The sequence below is a fragment of the Zootermopsis nevadensis genome, unplaced genomic scaffold, assembly GCF_977971745.1.
Source record: "Zootermopsis nevadensis isolate Lab colony 2312 unplaced genomic scaffold, Znev_1.0 Znev_ptg000002l, whole genome shotgun sequence".
Classification (NCBI taxonomy): domain Eukaryota; kingdom Metazoa; phylum Arthropoda; class Insecta; order Blattodea; family Termopsidae; genus Zootermopsis; species Zootermopsis nevadensis.
Window position 1 is genome coordinate 12592215 of NW_028259134.1, and position 17278 is coordinate 12609492.

Consider the following 17278-nt stretch of genomic DNA (forward strand, 5'->3'; position numbering starts at 1 on the left):
ACGCCCCAGTGTAAAATTGTATGGGAATCCGTTTAGCCGTTCCGAGATGATACAAACGTACAAACTAACAGAGCGTCAGGGTGGGTTTAATAAATTCTTGTAAGGTTATGAACGCGTCTGAAATGTGTAAAATTACGTGTTTATAAGAACTGTAGAGGTTGGAAATGGGTGTGTACGGTGGTTTGTGTCGATATGAATCTAACTGAGGTGGTTCAAACAGTGCCCTTTGTCGAGCTGTTCAGACTTGGATTTCATATTACCGTTAATTAGTTATGAATGGGTTCAGGAAATCAGGCTAAGACTCGGTGGAGAGAAGAATGGAGGGGAAGGTAGAACAAGCAGGAAAAGATTTATTATGCTCCGAGTTTGAAACCTCCCATGGAGCTGAACTGCGATGGTAACACAAGTAATTCTTTATATTTGGTCAACGCCATGTTTATTGCGGTCAGTAGTACTGATATGTGTTCATAATCTCCTGAGGCTTGTGTAAGCGGATTGCCCCTTGATGAGACCATATGGCTGTTGTATCTTGCTTATCGTTTTGACAGCTAATCTGATTACAAAGGCATACATGATGGGCCAAGAAAAATGACTCCATTTCTTGGAATGTTGTTACGATAGTCATATTTATTCTATTGTTGAAGAACAGGGATCTAGATTTGGATTAATAGTCTAATTTCGCTTTAGACTTCTAATGGTTAGGAGATGCGCGCACGCCAAGATAACAATGCTTGGGGGGGGGAAGTTATGTAATTAGGGGAGAATGTCATGTCATTCCTAGGTCCCATGAAAGACCAGCTGCCTAATCTTGGGTCACTTTAATCTGACAAGTTTTTCTTGGCGTGTTTCAGTCTCTAAACATCATTACCAGACATGACTTAACTCTGATTATATTAGCTTCAACTACATTACCTTCACTTGATGAGCCCCAGACCCTTGAAGCTCACAAAATATCTACGTGGAATGGTTACCAATATCTTTCATGTTCGGCGGGTACCGGGTTCGAAACTTCCTTTCGTGTTCCCTGTGAATTGTTAAATTCATAGGAAACAGGTAGTAATCGTCTAAATTTGAGCTACATAGAGTCATGCCAGGTACATCATTATTTTCTCCTATGGAAAACTGACCGCCACGGTGGTCTAGCGGTTAGAACGCTGGCCTTGTAATCCTGGGGTCTCGGGTTCGATTACCGGCGGTGCCCGAATTTATAACTTGTGTTGGGTAAGGCCGTGGTCTAGGCAACACGGAGTTTTCCTTCGGGGGCTTCCCCGGTTTCTCCGTGGCATCCCAATAATTACTCCATTCACACACAGAAGAAGGCAATGGCAAACCACTTCTGGATCATCTGCCAAGAACGTATATGAACAGGTCCCAGTCCGAGAAAAGGATGGAAGGATCCTGTTCATATGGACCTGTCGTTAGACAGAACACTAAATAATAAATAATGGAAAACTATTAACAATTATTATTTATATCTTTCATATTTTTCGACCCGAGCGTGGTGATCTAGAAATTAGCAATCCAATTTCGAATTCCGGTTTTCCCCGTTCAAATCTCGACCCGGAGTCTAAGAAGTCCCAGCTTCCATCGTTCCAGAATGAAGTTTGGATCGGAACTTGCTTAAAAGCCTAATCCCTGAGAGCTGAAGAAGGTGAATAAGACGTATAATTGCTTGCTAATTGGATTATAAAGTTGCCAACCGACATCCCATCATGACATTAGTTAGCATTAATGCCAATTTTCTGTTTTCTTCTTCTTCTTTCAGAAGTATATTATATATTTTCTCAGACCGTGTGACCTTCTTTTAGAAATAATTGCCTGAGATGGTTGGCACTACAATGGGCGAGGCTTACCTTTCTCTTTGTACAAATCTCGGACGTCTACGGTACATTTCTTCTTCCCTTATTTCAAACTTTGCTTTTATGTGACCCCTTTGCCCTGTTGCCCCGAGCTAGCTGTTCCTCCCTCGCCCCCTCGCCCCCTCACCCGTTCTCTGCTTCTCTCACGGCCTACCGATGATTTACCGAGACCGTAAGATTATCTCCATCCCCGCCTCCCTGATATTTTCCCTTCCCCCTAACAAAATTCCGCACGACAAAGAACAAAATGAACCATCATCAAAACTAGAGCAGCATCGGGCATGAAAGGTTAGAGTCCGCGAACCCACACTGTGCCTTTCTCTTGAGCGGTCCATTGATTTGTTTTGGACTGTCGTAACATCAGAGTTGCCATATTTGGATGCGCCGCATTTCCTTCATTTAATCTCTTTCACGTCGTACTAGAAGGCGGGGCTAGAGATGAGCTGTGTGCTCCAGTCGAAAGCGTGGAATGACATCTTGACTTCGCGATGCCAGTTTCTTTGATTCTATAGTTCAGAGTCGAGGAGGTTTTGCTATTTGGTTCATGAAGACGATGTCGGTTTTTCGTTTAACATGGTACAGCGTAACTGATGCAGTTTTACCTTGGATTAAGCATTTGGTTATCTTGATATTTATTGTGACGTGTTGTTTGTGTACATTTTAAACCTTTTTACAATTAATACGTGCATTATAAAAACTTTAGCATGTCGAATGTTGCCCAAATTGTGGTTCTCTTCAAGCACTTAATCTGTGTCACCTGAAAATATGTTAGACCTTTTCCAACTCCAACGTCCCTGCTTACTTCTTCAAAACCATTCTTTCTTCTCAGTTTGACACTTCAGATCCTAGCCAAATGGCAGAGTTGTTACGTAACTAGGGGGATAAATATTTTTGTATATTCGAATGTAATGTTCACAATTTACGAACAAGTAACTAAAGATGTATGTATTTATAAACGATTGAAATAATCTGTAATTACAGAGGTAACTTTCTATACCAGTCTGATGAGCACAGACCGACCTCACTTGCTGTCTGCAATGCCGTTTGTAGGCTGCCTTTCTCATTTGTAAGCTGGACAAGTTGCCTATCCAGCACGGCATTATAAATCGTTATTGTTTTCATGTTCATTAACCAAATTCTTATATCAAGAAAACTATACATAGGCTTCCCTCATATGACGAGATGAAGAATATGTTTAGAAATTATTTAAACAATTGCTCAAAATGGACCCAAAAATATTAACAAGCTACGATACATACTGTAAACTCGTTCTGCTATGATTTATAAATAAATACGAGTATATTTTGACACTGGTCAATCTTCCGTGTTTATTTTTGATGCGCCACATTGTCACTGAATCCAATCTCGTTCTCCCATCTTTTGGCACTGTATGTAAACCGTTTTAATTTATGTTACCACCAAAACACGATTGCAAACAAAACGTGCTGAAAATCTCTGCCTAAAGAGGGTTATCTTGTGATAGGAGGAACTTCGTCGCCATGACTTTTAAACATCGCAACAGGAAAAATTGTTGCATGTAATGGCATGACCTTTATAACCTTTCGAGCTTGTACTGTTACCGACGGAATTTTAATGTTCACTAAATTTAGACCTGGAAGAACTGGTAGTTCGTTTTATGGAGCAGAGTATTAAATAACTCGTTTTGCCGCAGAACGTGTCATTTAAATTATTTATGAACGTGCAATTTATCCTTGGTACCCGGATGAAAGTTAAAAATGCACGTGAGAGCGGAATTTGTACGACTCCCTCGCCTTGTACGCTCTTCGCCAAAGAGACTGAAATCCTCCGGTTACAAAAGTTTGCACGAAAATCCCAAGTGAGAATAGCCGGTTCGGGAGCTCAGCTACTTCCATTATCATTGCATTTATAGCTATGATTTTGAACATTCAGTAATGTATAAAATATATATAAATATGTCACTGTATTGACAACCAATCTCCTTGTCGTTAGAGCCCACTTCTGAAACACATAATACCCGACATGCGGTTTAAAAATTTGTAACCGACGAAAGTCAAAATAATATTTAAAATCCAGGTCTTACCTGAAAGAAAACATCACGAGTCCATTACAAATATAATGCAAGAGAACAGCCATGTTTGCAGGGAGTGTACAGGCGCCGCGTTTAAAACAAACATTCTCCGTGCAATGCATTTAAATAGTGGCAGCACCAGTCCTTGCCCAGATGGCAGTGCAGTTTGTTTTTATATAGCTCAGTCATTATCTAGTCACAGGCATAATTATTTCAGTGATTCATTGTAGCCTTAAAACTGTTTATGTACACAGTAACAAAAGCTTTCGAGCACGTCCTGTGTTTTGAGAATGACGTCTGTTACGCAACCCTCTTAGTTATATGCTCAATGAAGTCTGTAATATGCAGTTTGTAGTTGTCATTTTTGGGATTAAATGCGTCTATTGTGACAGTCTGTCATATCGTATTTGCTTAATAAAGTATAAAAACATATCGCTTGAAAGCTTCTAACTTCAAGATAGATTACAGTGTCGATTATCCTACCTAAACGGGCCCGAAAAACGGTCGGATAATAGGTAAGACTATTGAAAATATATCAACTCAATTTATGATATGATTAAATTAAAAAGAAAATGCAATAAGGTGTAAAATGAAAAAAATCTGTGGATAAAATAGAGCGTTCCGACACGGCATGTCGGAAAAACGGTGTGTCGCATAACCGAAGCTCGGATAATCGGGACTTGTAAATATTCATGTTATGTGGCAACATTTCTGTTTATACTATTCAATTTATATAACACACACTACTACTATTGGCGCTGTAAGCGTGTGATATAATCTGTTTTATGTGTTATTATGTTCATTCTAAAACTGAACTTGTTTATTTTTCGAGATCCTATGAACTTTGAAGGTCTGGCCACAAAAATGTGTTGGTTATAGTGAAAATCTTAAGCGAATATATATTGTTTTTTTTCCGAGTTCACATTTTCTTCTCATATAGTATATTCAACAAGAATTTTCTACGGATGCAGCACAACTATTATTTTATTTACCGTCTTGAGGTATTGCATGTATTCATCAGAACAGATCTGTGTAGAACAGGAAATATTGTCTCCTTTATTATTTAATATACTGCACTAACATTTTGAAAGTTTTCCTGTTGTTTGATTATAGTTTACCTAATTATAACCCCATCAATTGTCCACATATCCTCATTTGCTATGCCAGGTCCACATACATAATAATCTCTCTAAGTAACTTTGCTTCTTAATGGGACTGTAACTACAATTAGGCATACTTTCTTTGCTTACTGTACGCCAATCTACATGTCTAGGCTGATTATTATTATTATTATTATTATTAATAATAATAATAGTAGTAGTAATTTCTCGATTGTACATCAGTTAAAATACGTACACATAATCACGAACTTAGCTTCATTAACGCTTATGTGATAACGCCAGCGACCTCAAACGTCAAGAGTGGTTCGTAATTGTAAACGTTTGGGATTTGTTATCCTGTGCGTTGACAACTGAATATAAAACATACGAATGTGTGTCTCGTAATGAGCTTTTTACTGTAGATCCTTGAACCAAACTGCATATCAGGAAGTGAAGTGAGTGACGAAGTATAGAGACGCGGATCAATATGTAACATTGACCGTGGCAGAGACGTGTTATATAATACCGGATCTTAATTATGCGATCCTCTAGTACGGGTACGGCCTACCTCGTCGACAGAATAGCCTTGCTCTCCTTGATGCAGAAATATATTATTAGAACGATTTCCATAAGTAAACAAGACTTACGTGCCGCTGTGTAAAATAAAACACCTGACTTATGGTGAAGTGAAATCTCTGTCTGTCGTTAGGAATGCCCTTGGATCGAGTCCCCAGACCAGTGATTCTGAAAGATTCTTCATGATCTCGTCCCTCTTCGCAGTTTGTGGTCTAACGATGGACTTTTGTGTCGTTTTTCCGTTCCATGGACCTTTCTGGGTTTTTTCACTTTCGTCGGAAAAAAGTTTAGTGAAGTCCCCTAGAATATATTATAATCGCAACCTCCTTTACGACATCGTCACCTTTAGTTAACATTAAAAGTTCGCGACGTTGACATGTAGACAGAAACAGGCAGCCTTCGAAGTAGCAGCTGTTCTTTGACACTGAAACATAAATCTCATCTAAATCATACCTAAAAATTCAGTTCCTTTTGCAGAGAAAGCAATGCGTCTTCGTTACAAAGTTCAGTTGACTAATGCCGTTCATGGAATTAATCAGTGTTTATTCTGAGAATCATACGAAATTCATAATTATATTCTGTGAGCAAAATATTTAAATTACTGGAAGCTGAAGTAGATGGTACACACTGTGCTATGAGTTACTGTATGGATTATAAGGCGCACATTTTATACATTTTAAAATGTACGTCTTACATTTGATACCGTTTAAGAATCGATATCGATACATTATATTGCATAACTAAATCCTCATGTCCATAACACTAGTTGCTACAACATAACAAACGTGTCGTTCTCTCAGTTAATCGTGGTCAGTAATTCTCATTGTGAAGACAGACTGGAAACTGGTATTTGGATATCCATCATGATCTTCCGGGTTGTGACGTCGTGAGGTCGTGTAGGTGGTTGCTAGCGTTTCGGGGGAACATTGGTTACCACTTAACACGACGACATGGCGTCATACAATCCTCAGTTCTCACGTAATGGCTGGATGTTTACCTCCATACCCTCGTTCTAGGCTTTGTTGTTAGCACCAATACAACAGATATAGACTGTTTACTTTTGGATCATTATCAATCATCGTAATAATTCCAGAGTCTGGCTTGTCACACGCACCCGGGCGGTGTCTTATTTAATCTTCGCTTTATCATTGTTTACCATCCTAACCCAGTCATTTAAGTTGAAACAGTCGTTAAATAAACTAAGAATAAATTAAAGATCTGTTGAGAAACTGTGTTGGATGGTTCTGGCCTCGAACTGGATTCCTTTTTAGTCATTATACAATGTGTGGTCTTGGTATGAGGTACCTGTCTGTTTTACTGAACTTATGAGCGTAGCTGTTTGAGGTTCAGCAGGAAAAGAAACCAGTACACGGATGTAATGTAATGTGTTCCAGCTGAGCCGATCTGGACCCGACCCTCCAAGGGCGTCTGCCTCCCCCCCTCCTTCCACACCCGGATCCTTCCTTTCGTCGCCTTTTGTAATAATGTCCCAGCTGATATTAGCGGCAGTCTTTATTCCGGACTGTAGCCACGCCAACACCAGCTGACGGAACTAAAATTCGTTAATGAGGCCCTGTGCATACACATTATGAATAATGAGCGCTAACGCCTGTTGAAACTAACGGGAACTCTAGAAATTATAGTGTACGAGATTATTTGCAAATACGTTCGGGGATTGACGTAATTTAAAAATCAAGTGGAAGGTGAAATTCTGGTACTCACGGCAGCGATTATGGGGATTGTCTTTTGAGAGACTACGCTTTGTTGTCTGATAGAAATTTACCGATATTTTACATGTGCCTGCTGACTCTATCATCAGGACAAGAGGCAGCAAGCACATGTAAAATATCGGTAAATTTCTACAAGACTATAAGGCACAAAATCCCAGAAGACAGCCAACAATCTTCATCAGGTGGGAGGTGTATCTAACATTATCTTCAAATTATACCGATGTCTAATTGACATCGTCATATCTGTAAGAATTTTTAAATGGTCTTCCTCATTGACACTTGTGCATCTAAGAATTACACACGAATTTTGACGTTATAGGTTTATGCACGTAATGAACGCATACGAGTGGTTACAAGAACAAGAAGTTCTTGGATGAACTTTTACGCCTGTTCTAAAATATTTACATCAGTATAGTGAAGCTAGCAGCAATCACAATTAAATAAATATATAACCTATACAAATTACCACGGTAAATATCCTGAATATAATCTGGAAGTTTCCCCCCCCCCCACCAAGTCTTTATGACACGAAGATAGTTTTACCTTCATAGCAGATTTTGTGTCAGAGGTCAAGGGTCACCATGAGGCGGTGTAGTGATTCAACGTGCAAGTTTAATATTCATAGGATTTCGATTTTAACATAAAAGTGAAAGCGTTTATATATATACCGACAATGAACGTCCACACTCATCCACAGCGGACATTTTCACGGTGGAATATAAAAGAGAAATAATAGTAATTGACTTACCCAATCAGATTAATATTCAGTAAAAAGTGTTCGCATCTGAAGTAAAATGAAGAACAAAATAAATCTCTGTAGTTTTAAAATAATTTCTTTGGTCGTGGTAAAATTTGGAATGTTAATTACCCTAATATTTGAGATCCTGAAAAAATTTATCCCAGGTCGGCGGCGGTACGTAGCTGATCGGGAATCATTTCCTTACATAATAGGAGCGAAAACGTCGCGAACCCGTTGTGAACCTGTTGGTGAGGAAACATTTTCAAGTTCCCAGTCGCTGCTAGAACTCGGTCACTTAATCCCCAGCTAATTACTTTACCAACTGAGCCATCACGACTTCTGACTGCTGTGTAATACTTAGGCCCTATTTCACTGTTGCTGTTTTTAATAAAACCTTTGTTCGACTATCTTCAGCTCAGATCCGATTAATTATATAAAGAAGTCCATCTCTTTAGATGTATGCAGTCTCCAACTGGTAGCCTTAAGATTACTTATTCGCTGAACTAGCCAGTGCAACATAGGGTCCTTAAGAAGGACTAATATGGAAGCGGTGACTAAACGGTTTTTAATACATACTATGATATAGCAGAGAGTCGATTATCGGAACATCAATTACGCGATTGTCAGGAGTGTGATACATCAATTTTCCGATCATACCTAGTATAAGTTTTTACCTACATGTCGTAGCCCTCTGTGCGAACTTACAGGCATTTTCTTTCCATAATCATTAGGTCCCGTGTAGCAATTTTACCGAACTTTTAGCAGTCTGTTGCAAAAAGTATTGCAAAGTTTCAATCCATTGGAGTATTTTTTTAAAATATGTTCTTCGCGACTTTTCGTACTTCATTGGCCTTAATTGAAAGTGGGACACCACTTGGAACACCTAGGAACAAAATTAGACTGGCGGGATATGTAGCACGTGGTGTGGAAATGAGAAATGCGTACAAAGTTTGGGTTGGAAAGCCTGAAGGAAATAGACCAATCGAAATTCGTGGACTACAGAATAATATTAAAATGTGTCTTTAGGAAATATAATGTAAAGTGTGAATGGATTCATGTAGCTCAGGATAGGGATCGGTTCTGGCGGGCTGTATGGATGTTATAGAAGTGTCATATGAAGATACGTTCTGTGTTCATCTTGATAAGGTGGGGTCCATTGGCTGGCTCTTCTGAACACGGTAATGAACCTTAGGGTTCCATGAAAGGTGGGAAATGTCTTGAGCAACTGAAGAACTCTGATGCCTGGAATAAGTTCACTCAGTTTATCGGCTTTTATGCTCATTTATTGAAGGTACAAATCTGCTATTTAAAGATAAAGACGCTTGAAATATCGCACTGAATACACTCGTAAAATATTTCTTCGTATTTTGTTATGAATACGCACCATGCTAGAAAATGTTTCAAATAGGATTTGTAGTACTTTTTGAAATCTGTATTTTGTCGTCCTAACAGTTTAAGAAACTGTGGATTTTAATACGAATAGAAACCTAACAAAAAAATCAAAGAGGCAATTGTTTGCTTGATGTTTATTAATTTCCAGGAACAAAATACAATTCTGAATCCATGTATGTCTAACAGTTTTAATTCAGATTTGAGGTTTGTACGGTGGTCAAAGTTTAAATTTTGATCTTGTGGATTGTAAAACCTTGTATTCTTGTAAACAGACTATGGTTTCTGAGGAAAGGTTTAACCCAATCTTCATGGTATAATTGTAAGTTATATTTCGATAATCAAACAATTGACTGTCTGATAGATGTCCATATCCTGTTCTGATAGTAAGCCCATATATTTTATTGTAATGCAAAATAAAAGTGGAGCTCTGTTCTTTCCCTTTGTGCTCTTATGTACGGAATTCTTTCATACCTTCTTTGTATTTCTGTTGCAGAAAACTGCGAAAGTGAACATGCGTGAACGTGTTCTTGTCATGTAAGGGGAATGTTTTAAATGTCTTATCTCCACTTAGATAACTCAGTCCGAATGTCCTGTGGAAAGCGTATATGTTGTCCACATGCCACCTTTATATCCACAGGCATCATAAATGGGGCACACGAAGACAATTCTTGGTGTGGCCGCTTCCCACGTATTGTCGTTTTCTGTTTAACCTATGCATTGACCTAAGTCCATCTAGCACCAAGATTAATGGGGAATCTTCTTCCATTAAATAAACATTACCCTTTTGGTTCTAGTACCAGTAAGAAAACCTGACTGCAAACAAAACGAGACATTTTACATATGCTGAGTCTCGATCGTTGTTCCTTTGGACTGGAGAGGAACGTGTTGAAAGGGTTTCAGAGGGTTAGACCAGGTCAGGGACTGGTTGAGGGCGTGGTTGATGCTTTGCGTCACACGCTTCGGTGTTTGTTGCGATAGGTCACTAATCATGTGGTGGTTTCTAAAGACCATTTCAAACGATCGAATTCATTAAATATCTTATCGTGCCTTTGAATGTGTGTTTGTGCAGTTAACTGTCGTGTGCAAGGGAAAATTAATGAAGGACTTGTTCAGATAATCAAATTACTGCCCAACGCTTGTATTAACATTCAGAGTTCAGTGTAAATTTGCATTACCACCCCTCGAATGCTCTTTAATTCTGATTACGACAAGTATTATTAACACCTGTTCAATTAGTGATTTTACTTCTCACCAAATATTATTATATAATAAATTATTAAGCATAGGATGGGCAGGACATGCAGCTTCTTTGAGGGACCAATAACATTGTAGTTTGGAAATCTGAAGGAAATAAATCACTTGAAAGACTTGTCGTAGATGGCAGGATGCTATTAAACGGGCCTTGAAGAAATAGGGAGTGGAGTGCTCATTTGGCTCAGGGCATAGTCGAATAGCGGACTCTTGTAAACACGATGACTGGGAATTTATAGACCAGCTGAGGGATTATCAACTTTTAAAAATTGCTTCGTGCAGTTAGTTTAATTTTCATGCAGCCACGTTAACAATGATTTTTCCATTAACATCCGTTTTTGTGGCTGAACAGAAGTTTAAACAGACCGTCGCTCTAATATCGACGTTCACCTTCAAATTAAATAAACAGACAGTGTCGATCGCGAGTTCTGTATAATGCGATCACAGTTAGTAGCTTCTTATTTCCGATGAGAGTGCGTCCAGTTACATCTTGTGCCGTTCAGAATTACGCTATCCTTACACGCAGAACCAGAACAGGCAGTGATACTGCCCACTGATCCTACAGTGCTGTATGTTTTACACTGGTTTCCGGATTGTTGGTTATCAGTTGATTGATTCTCGGGTTCTTTAACTCCTTTTATCAACAAACGTCAGATATCGTCTAGTGGTGATTCGGTTGTGTGAATGATGAACTAAAAACAACGAGGGCGGTCGTGTAATATTTTTATAGACACTGATCTAGCACTTACCGAAGGGACTGATGAAAATCACGAAACGCATGAGGATAGCCGGTAATCAGACCTGGTTCCTCCTGAATACGCGACAGTTGTGCTTGGTATCAGGACGGATAAAGAAACATGCTGATTCGTCTTATCTGTGTGTGTGCGTGTCCCGCCTTCTGACTAGAACGTGATGTTGAATGTTGGTGTCCAGGCCTGCATTGAACACACACTTAACTTTGGGAGTTGCCTACGATTTTTAAGTAGAGACGGGTTTGTTATTGTTTTAAGTTAGTTGTTCGCAAGCAGGTTTAGTGTTCAAAGGTCATTCAAACCCGAAGTTAGAGTTAGCAGACAGAGGCTCTTAACTATAGTTCCATGTAATAGTCCTTTTTGAAACGGGTAGTCGCTCTGTTAGTAAACAAATTTCTCGCTATGTTCACAAAAGTCAGCGGCCGTTTTACCGTGTCTTTGGTCATTTGAATCCAATTATTAACCTCGTACCTTCCACTGAAATTCATATTCATATTATTGATTTCACCTAGGTATTTACACACTCACGTTTTACGATTAAAATTGACATATACTTCTTCATATCTTCATTTGTGCTATATTTCCTGTTAATCGCATATCCCTTGATATAATTACCCTAATGATATTTGGGAAAGAGTACAAATTATCAGCTCCTAGTTATTTAAATTTCTCCAGTTTTGTGTTATATATACTTCTGCCCTTTAACTTTTCTCTATTCTCATCAATTGTTTACGCTAGGGGTTATCAAACATTCCAGATCACATTAACCCCATCTTACCGATTCGGAACACAGAATTATAAGTGAGTACATTTTATTAAAACATGGAAGTTTATAAGAATTCTATTAATTAGGTCTACCACAACAGACATGTTCGCAAATGAAGATGGCTGTCTTCTGGGACGTTGCTTCGTGTTTGCAGTGATAATCACATGAAACTCGTGAATATATTATTAACAATTACTGATTGTTGAGGAAAATTAGCAAATTACCTTTGGGCTTTAAGGGGTCCAGGAGATACCCTTATAGATATTTGAATTTCAAACTTCTGTGTTCGTAGATACTTTTTGATGTTCGTCAAAATTCAAATGTGTACGCCAGCTCCTTTCGGAGGTTTTCTAATGTTAATAGAGCAGCATAATAGTAAGACCTTATCCAGAGTCCAAATATTATAATTCTTACCTTTGTTTAGACCAAAATAAGCTGGGCGCACAAATATTGGACCGCTTGAATTTGTGTTTTGCTGCTGTGGGTGGTCTTGGTGATTGTTGAGGCTTGGCTTGTTTCACCACGCGTCCGGCAATTTCGGTCCATAAGTCTATTTGCAACGTAGTGCGCACGCAGTAATATAAGCGCCTCGCAGATGTCTTGGCAAAGAAATTAGGGACATCAAACTGCACCTGTGTGGATATAATTGTCTCTGTCTTCTATCGTTTCACATACAAATGTGATTGATTCTCGGCCATGCAGCGACTGGGTGGGTCAGCTGAACATTTCTCATTGCAGTCGCTGGTCAGAGAACTTGTCTGTATTTTATACTCGAGGCATTAATGCCGTGGGTTTGTTTGTTTGTTTCGTAGGAGGTCAAAAAGGCCTCCTATCGTGTGTGTATTTGTTACTATTCTTCTTTCTGGCAAGATAACAAGACAGACTGACAGACACATAGTTTTTATGCAGAAATGGAACGAAATTTCATTAAATTTCAGAAGTCTACTTCACTGCAGGCTTAAATTGAAAAAATTACCAAGGACTATTAAGGTCAGATAGCAGATTCTTACCGCGGCGTGTATGGAAATGGCTTTTTGTATAGGTTATGTGTGATCTGAAGAGAAATATAATAATAAAATTAGGCCCGCAATGAAGTTAATGAAAGCGTATGAATATAAAAATCATATGACACGTGACTCAGCAACTTACAGGCAATACGCCTTGGTAACAATACATTAACACCATACGAAGAGTCTATAAATGTGAAAACCCGTTTACTGTAATTATGGTTGTTGCTATATGCCTCTAAAACATTCTAACAATGGCGTGTTACTTTAAACATTATTTTTCTTGTGGACTAAATCCATTTTTATGTACATTAAACGGTGCTTCCTGGACTAGCTTTGACCCCGTCTTCAGGTGAAAGAAAACTTACTCTATTGGGCCTTTAAAATGGCTAATCCCAATCTCTGGTCCGGAGTCGGTGGCAGAGACCACCCGCTAGACCTACACGTAGATGAAAGATAATATTAAAAGAGACTTTAACGGAATAGGGTGTGATGATATGCAATATTAGTCCGTCTCAGGATTTGGTCACGGGGCTAGAAATGCTAGAAGCATATCCCAATTTCTAAAACTCCATCTTCTGCTCGCGTTCATACAACGCGGTCCCACATGAATACATTTGTGTACAGAGAGGGAGTGAATAGGTTAGGTTGCGTAATGCTGCAGATATAGGTGAGTGGGTATCCATAAACAAGTCTATTATCACGAAGAATAATCTCTGTTCGTAGCTAGAACAAGCAGAAGAAAGGCTCTTGTAATACATGTTTATATGAAATTGTTATACCGGCAATGTAAGTAAGAAAACTGGTTGCATTGAGTAAATTAGCATTGGAATGCGTTGCGGTTCGTTTTTTGAACACAGAGTGTGGAGGGGGCAGGCGCAGAAGGCAGGATGTTTATCGCAGTCTCATTATCGTTTTGTACAACAGGTAAATGCTTTGCGAAATTAAGGATCTCAGGGCGGGAAATGGTTTATGGCGGTTGTTTCAGAGAAAATGTGTGCAGGCTTTTAGTCATTATAAGAGACGAGTGTTGGAGCAGTATTTCGATTCTGAACGCTTATCTTGATGCAGCATTGTTAAATTAAGATATCACGTGGTAAGCAGTTTAGTTATATGTGATATGTTATTTTGAATCTTGTCATTTTTCTGGTAACAACTGACTCATTCCTTTGGTGATCGGTAAGAAGGGCTTAAGGGAATACAGATTTATTTCTTTTGAATTAATACTTTCTAGCCATATACTGACGATATGAGATCTTTAAGCTAGTACACAAAGAATTCACTGATATTCATGTTTGTAATTTGTGGTTGTTTAAAATGTTCACATTAAAATAGGTTTTAATTAAATTGCGTTTATTGTTATTATTATTTCTTCTTCTTTTGCCAGTGGAATTTTCAGAAAGACTGACATCTTTAATAAAGATTGAATTTTGCTTAATTATATTAGTGAACTTTTTAAGTAAATAATTTTTCTCCTTTATTTTATCTCTCTTAACTTTTAAGTTGTACTTTATTGTGTTTCTCTTTAGTTTAGTGCTTGCCTATAATTTCCTTTCCATCTACTGTCAAGCACTTTAATAAATAAATTGATTCAAGAGTGTTGCTGCTGCTGCTGTTGCTAGATTTTCTCTTTACGACTCCATCCATATCGGTCGTAGGTTCCACCCAACCCTTGTCCATGGGTACCGAGATTTCCCTCCTCGGGGATAAAGCTGCCGAGGCAGAAAGCTCAACTGCTCATTCTAATTCTCAGAAACTCCACTCCTTCACACATCTGGGAATTCCTTATTTTTACATTACTACTAAAACATAAAACATATATTCCTACCAAATCTTCTGTCAGTGTTTCGAGAACCATCTGTGTTCTCATCCTCAGGGTTGCTGGGTAACCATTCCGTTCCTTTGTTGCGCCTTAGCTGGTGGAAACCGGCGGTGGACGCAGGTAGTAATGGTGCTGTAGGATGAGAACAGAGATGAACCCCGAAACGTTGGCAGAAGATTTGGTTTGTTCGCGGTTCAGCCACCTGACGCGGCTTATAGCTTTCATCTTTCATCAGCTTCAGTCGCCGCCTAAAACTTCACCTCATACATATATTCCTACATTCAACTTGTAGTTTCGGGTCCGGCAAGGTCTTTAATTGTCCCCCTTCAGTCCCAGAAGGAATATAAAATGTGCATTGCATTTCATATCTAACATCATCCTCACATTTATTGACCATTTCTTCCTGCTTCTTTACTCCCCTATTCGCCATTGACGATAATCACTCTATCCTATCACATTTTAAGTAAAATCACGTCGTAAAATAACCGAACGTACAACGAGCGGCACGGGGGCACGAAGATGGTTGTGTGACAGTTCTGTTTCATCGACACTTACTCATTTCGACAACTGACCGTCCAACTGTGTCAGTTCATGACACATGGTTATTCATGTGGCAAGTGTTTAGTTCCCGTTACATTAACATGTAACATGTGTCTGCATGAAGAGACTTCTATCTGCTACGCGTAGGGAAATTCCATGGCCTTTTCTCAACATGAGTCATCCTCCCGTCGCTGATTTTACATCTCTCCAGCGACTGTACTATTATTGTTGGCCAGTCTTCAATCTTGTAGATGTCATATGCGGGCCCCTCCTCAAGTGTCAAACAATGGACATGTTCAGAGATTTGTACCGTTCGGATACATTTGCATACAACACGCATGCTGTACAGTTTCCACTGTCCACTTTTCTACTATTATTCACAGAGTAGTAGAAAAATTTCGTTTAAATTCATTGGGGAGTGATTTCTTTTGTACGAAGATGGCTGTCTACTTGATTGTCGCGTAGTTGGTCTGGTAAAAGTTTATCAACGTTTCACAGGTCCTTGCTGCCTCCATCATCATTATCATGGTGGTTTATGTCTACCAGACTACACAGCGCTACAAACCATAAGACAGCCATCTTCGTACTCACCGCCATGAGCACCTCAAATCCCATTTTATTCGTATTGTATCCCTTATCCCTTTATTTATTTCATTAACTTTCTTCACATCCCCTTTAACAGCATCTAAAAATATTTATTAGACTACACGGTGAAACATCCCAGAAAGCAGCCATCTTCATGTTCGTCGCCGTGAAGACCTGAAAATTCGCGTATCCCCTAATCGTCGGAATCAAATTTGAAGCCGACATCGGTTTAGAAGTCATCTTCGAAGTTTAGGTGAGTTTTCAAACGAAGACCACAAAAAGGCATCTGTTAGCTTCGCCATGCCTGTCCGTCCGTCCGTTCGTCCTCATGTAACAAGTCGAGAAAGGCTAAACTGATTTTCATGAATTTTCTTTACTGGGCAAGTTTCCTATAATTCGTCAACAATAACGGAAAGATACTCATTTTGAGCGTCTGTTGAGAGTTCTTTGCGATCATGTTCTTATGAAATGTCGATGTGACGTTGGAAAATTACCTACCAACTAAGCAATGATTTTCACTCATTCAACCCTCGGCTTGGGCTGTTTTCGACAATACTACTCCTACCTGTTTGTTTCAGCGGAGAGTTCCACTTGGGGTACCCGAGGACGGAACTTCAGGGGGCATCGTGGTACCACCTGCTACACTGGGACTGCATGCGGGAAGCTCAGAGTAAACACCGCCTCAGTGAGTACTCAGTCTGACTGCTATTCGTTCTGTTAAAATATCCCCGACGAATAGAATTTTCGTCTTTGTGTATCCTTTTTTGAAAGTTAATGAAGTCAAAGCATAATAGGAAGGTTTTATCCATTCGTCGACATGTTTTACCGCCCACAAGTATTGAACGAATTTCGACAAAGTTTAGTGTTGACATTCTACGCCAAAATTTGGCAGGAGAATTTTTTTCTGAAAAGAAAGATCTTCTTCTCATCCCTACTGTCTGGGGATGCATGTGTGGGAATTTTCTTTCAGTTGCCAAGTTGGTTTCTGGCAGCAAGGCGGTGTGAGAAACTGCTACAATAGAATTCAAAGCACTATTATTGTGTAAGACAAAACAATATATAATAAACTGGAATAATGACATTACAACACAACTCAAAAATACAACTTA

At 39.1% G+C, this 17278-nt stretch overlaps 1 protein-coding gene across 4 annotated transcripts in view; it reads left to right on the top strand.

Annotated features, from left to right (window-relative positions):
* The window catches only part of dysf (neuronal PAS domain protein dysfusion), a 379409-nt gene that overhangs the window by 349942 nt on the left and 12189 nt on the right, over positions 1–17278 (top strand). For all 4 annotated transcript variants that reach the window (XM_087349754.1, XM_087349750.1, XM_087349758.1 and 1 more), the window contains one exon: positions 16748–16854. In XM_087349754.1, the coding sequence (XP_087205880.1) occupies positions 16748–16854 (107 nt within the window). The remainder of the gene's footprint in view (positions 1–16747; positions 16855–17278) is intronic.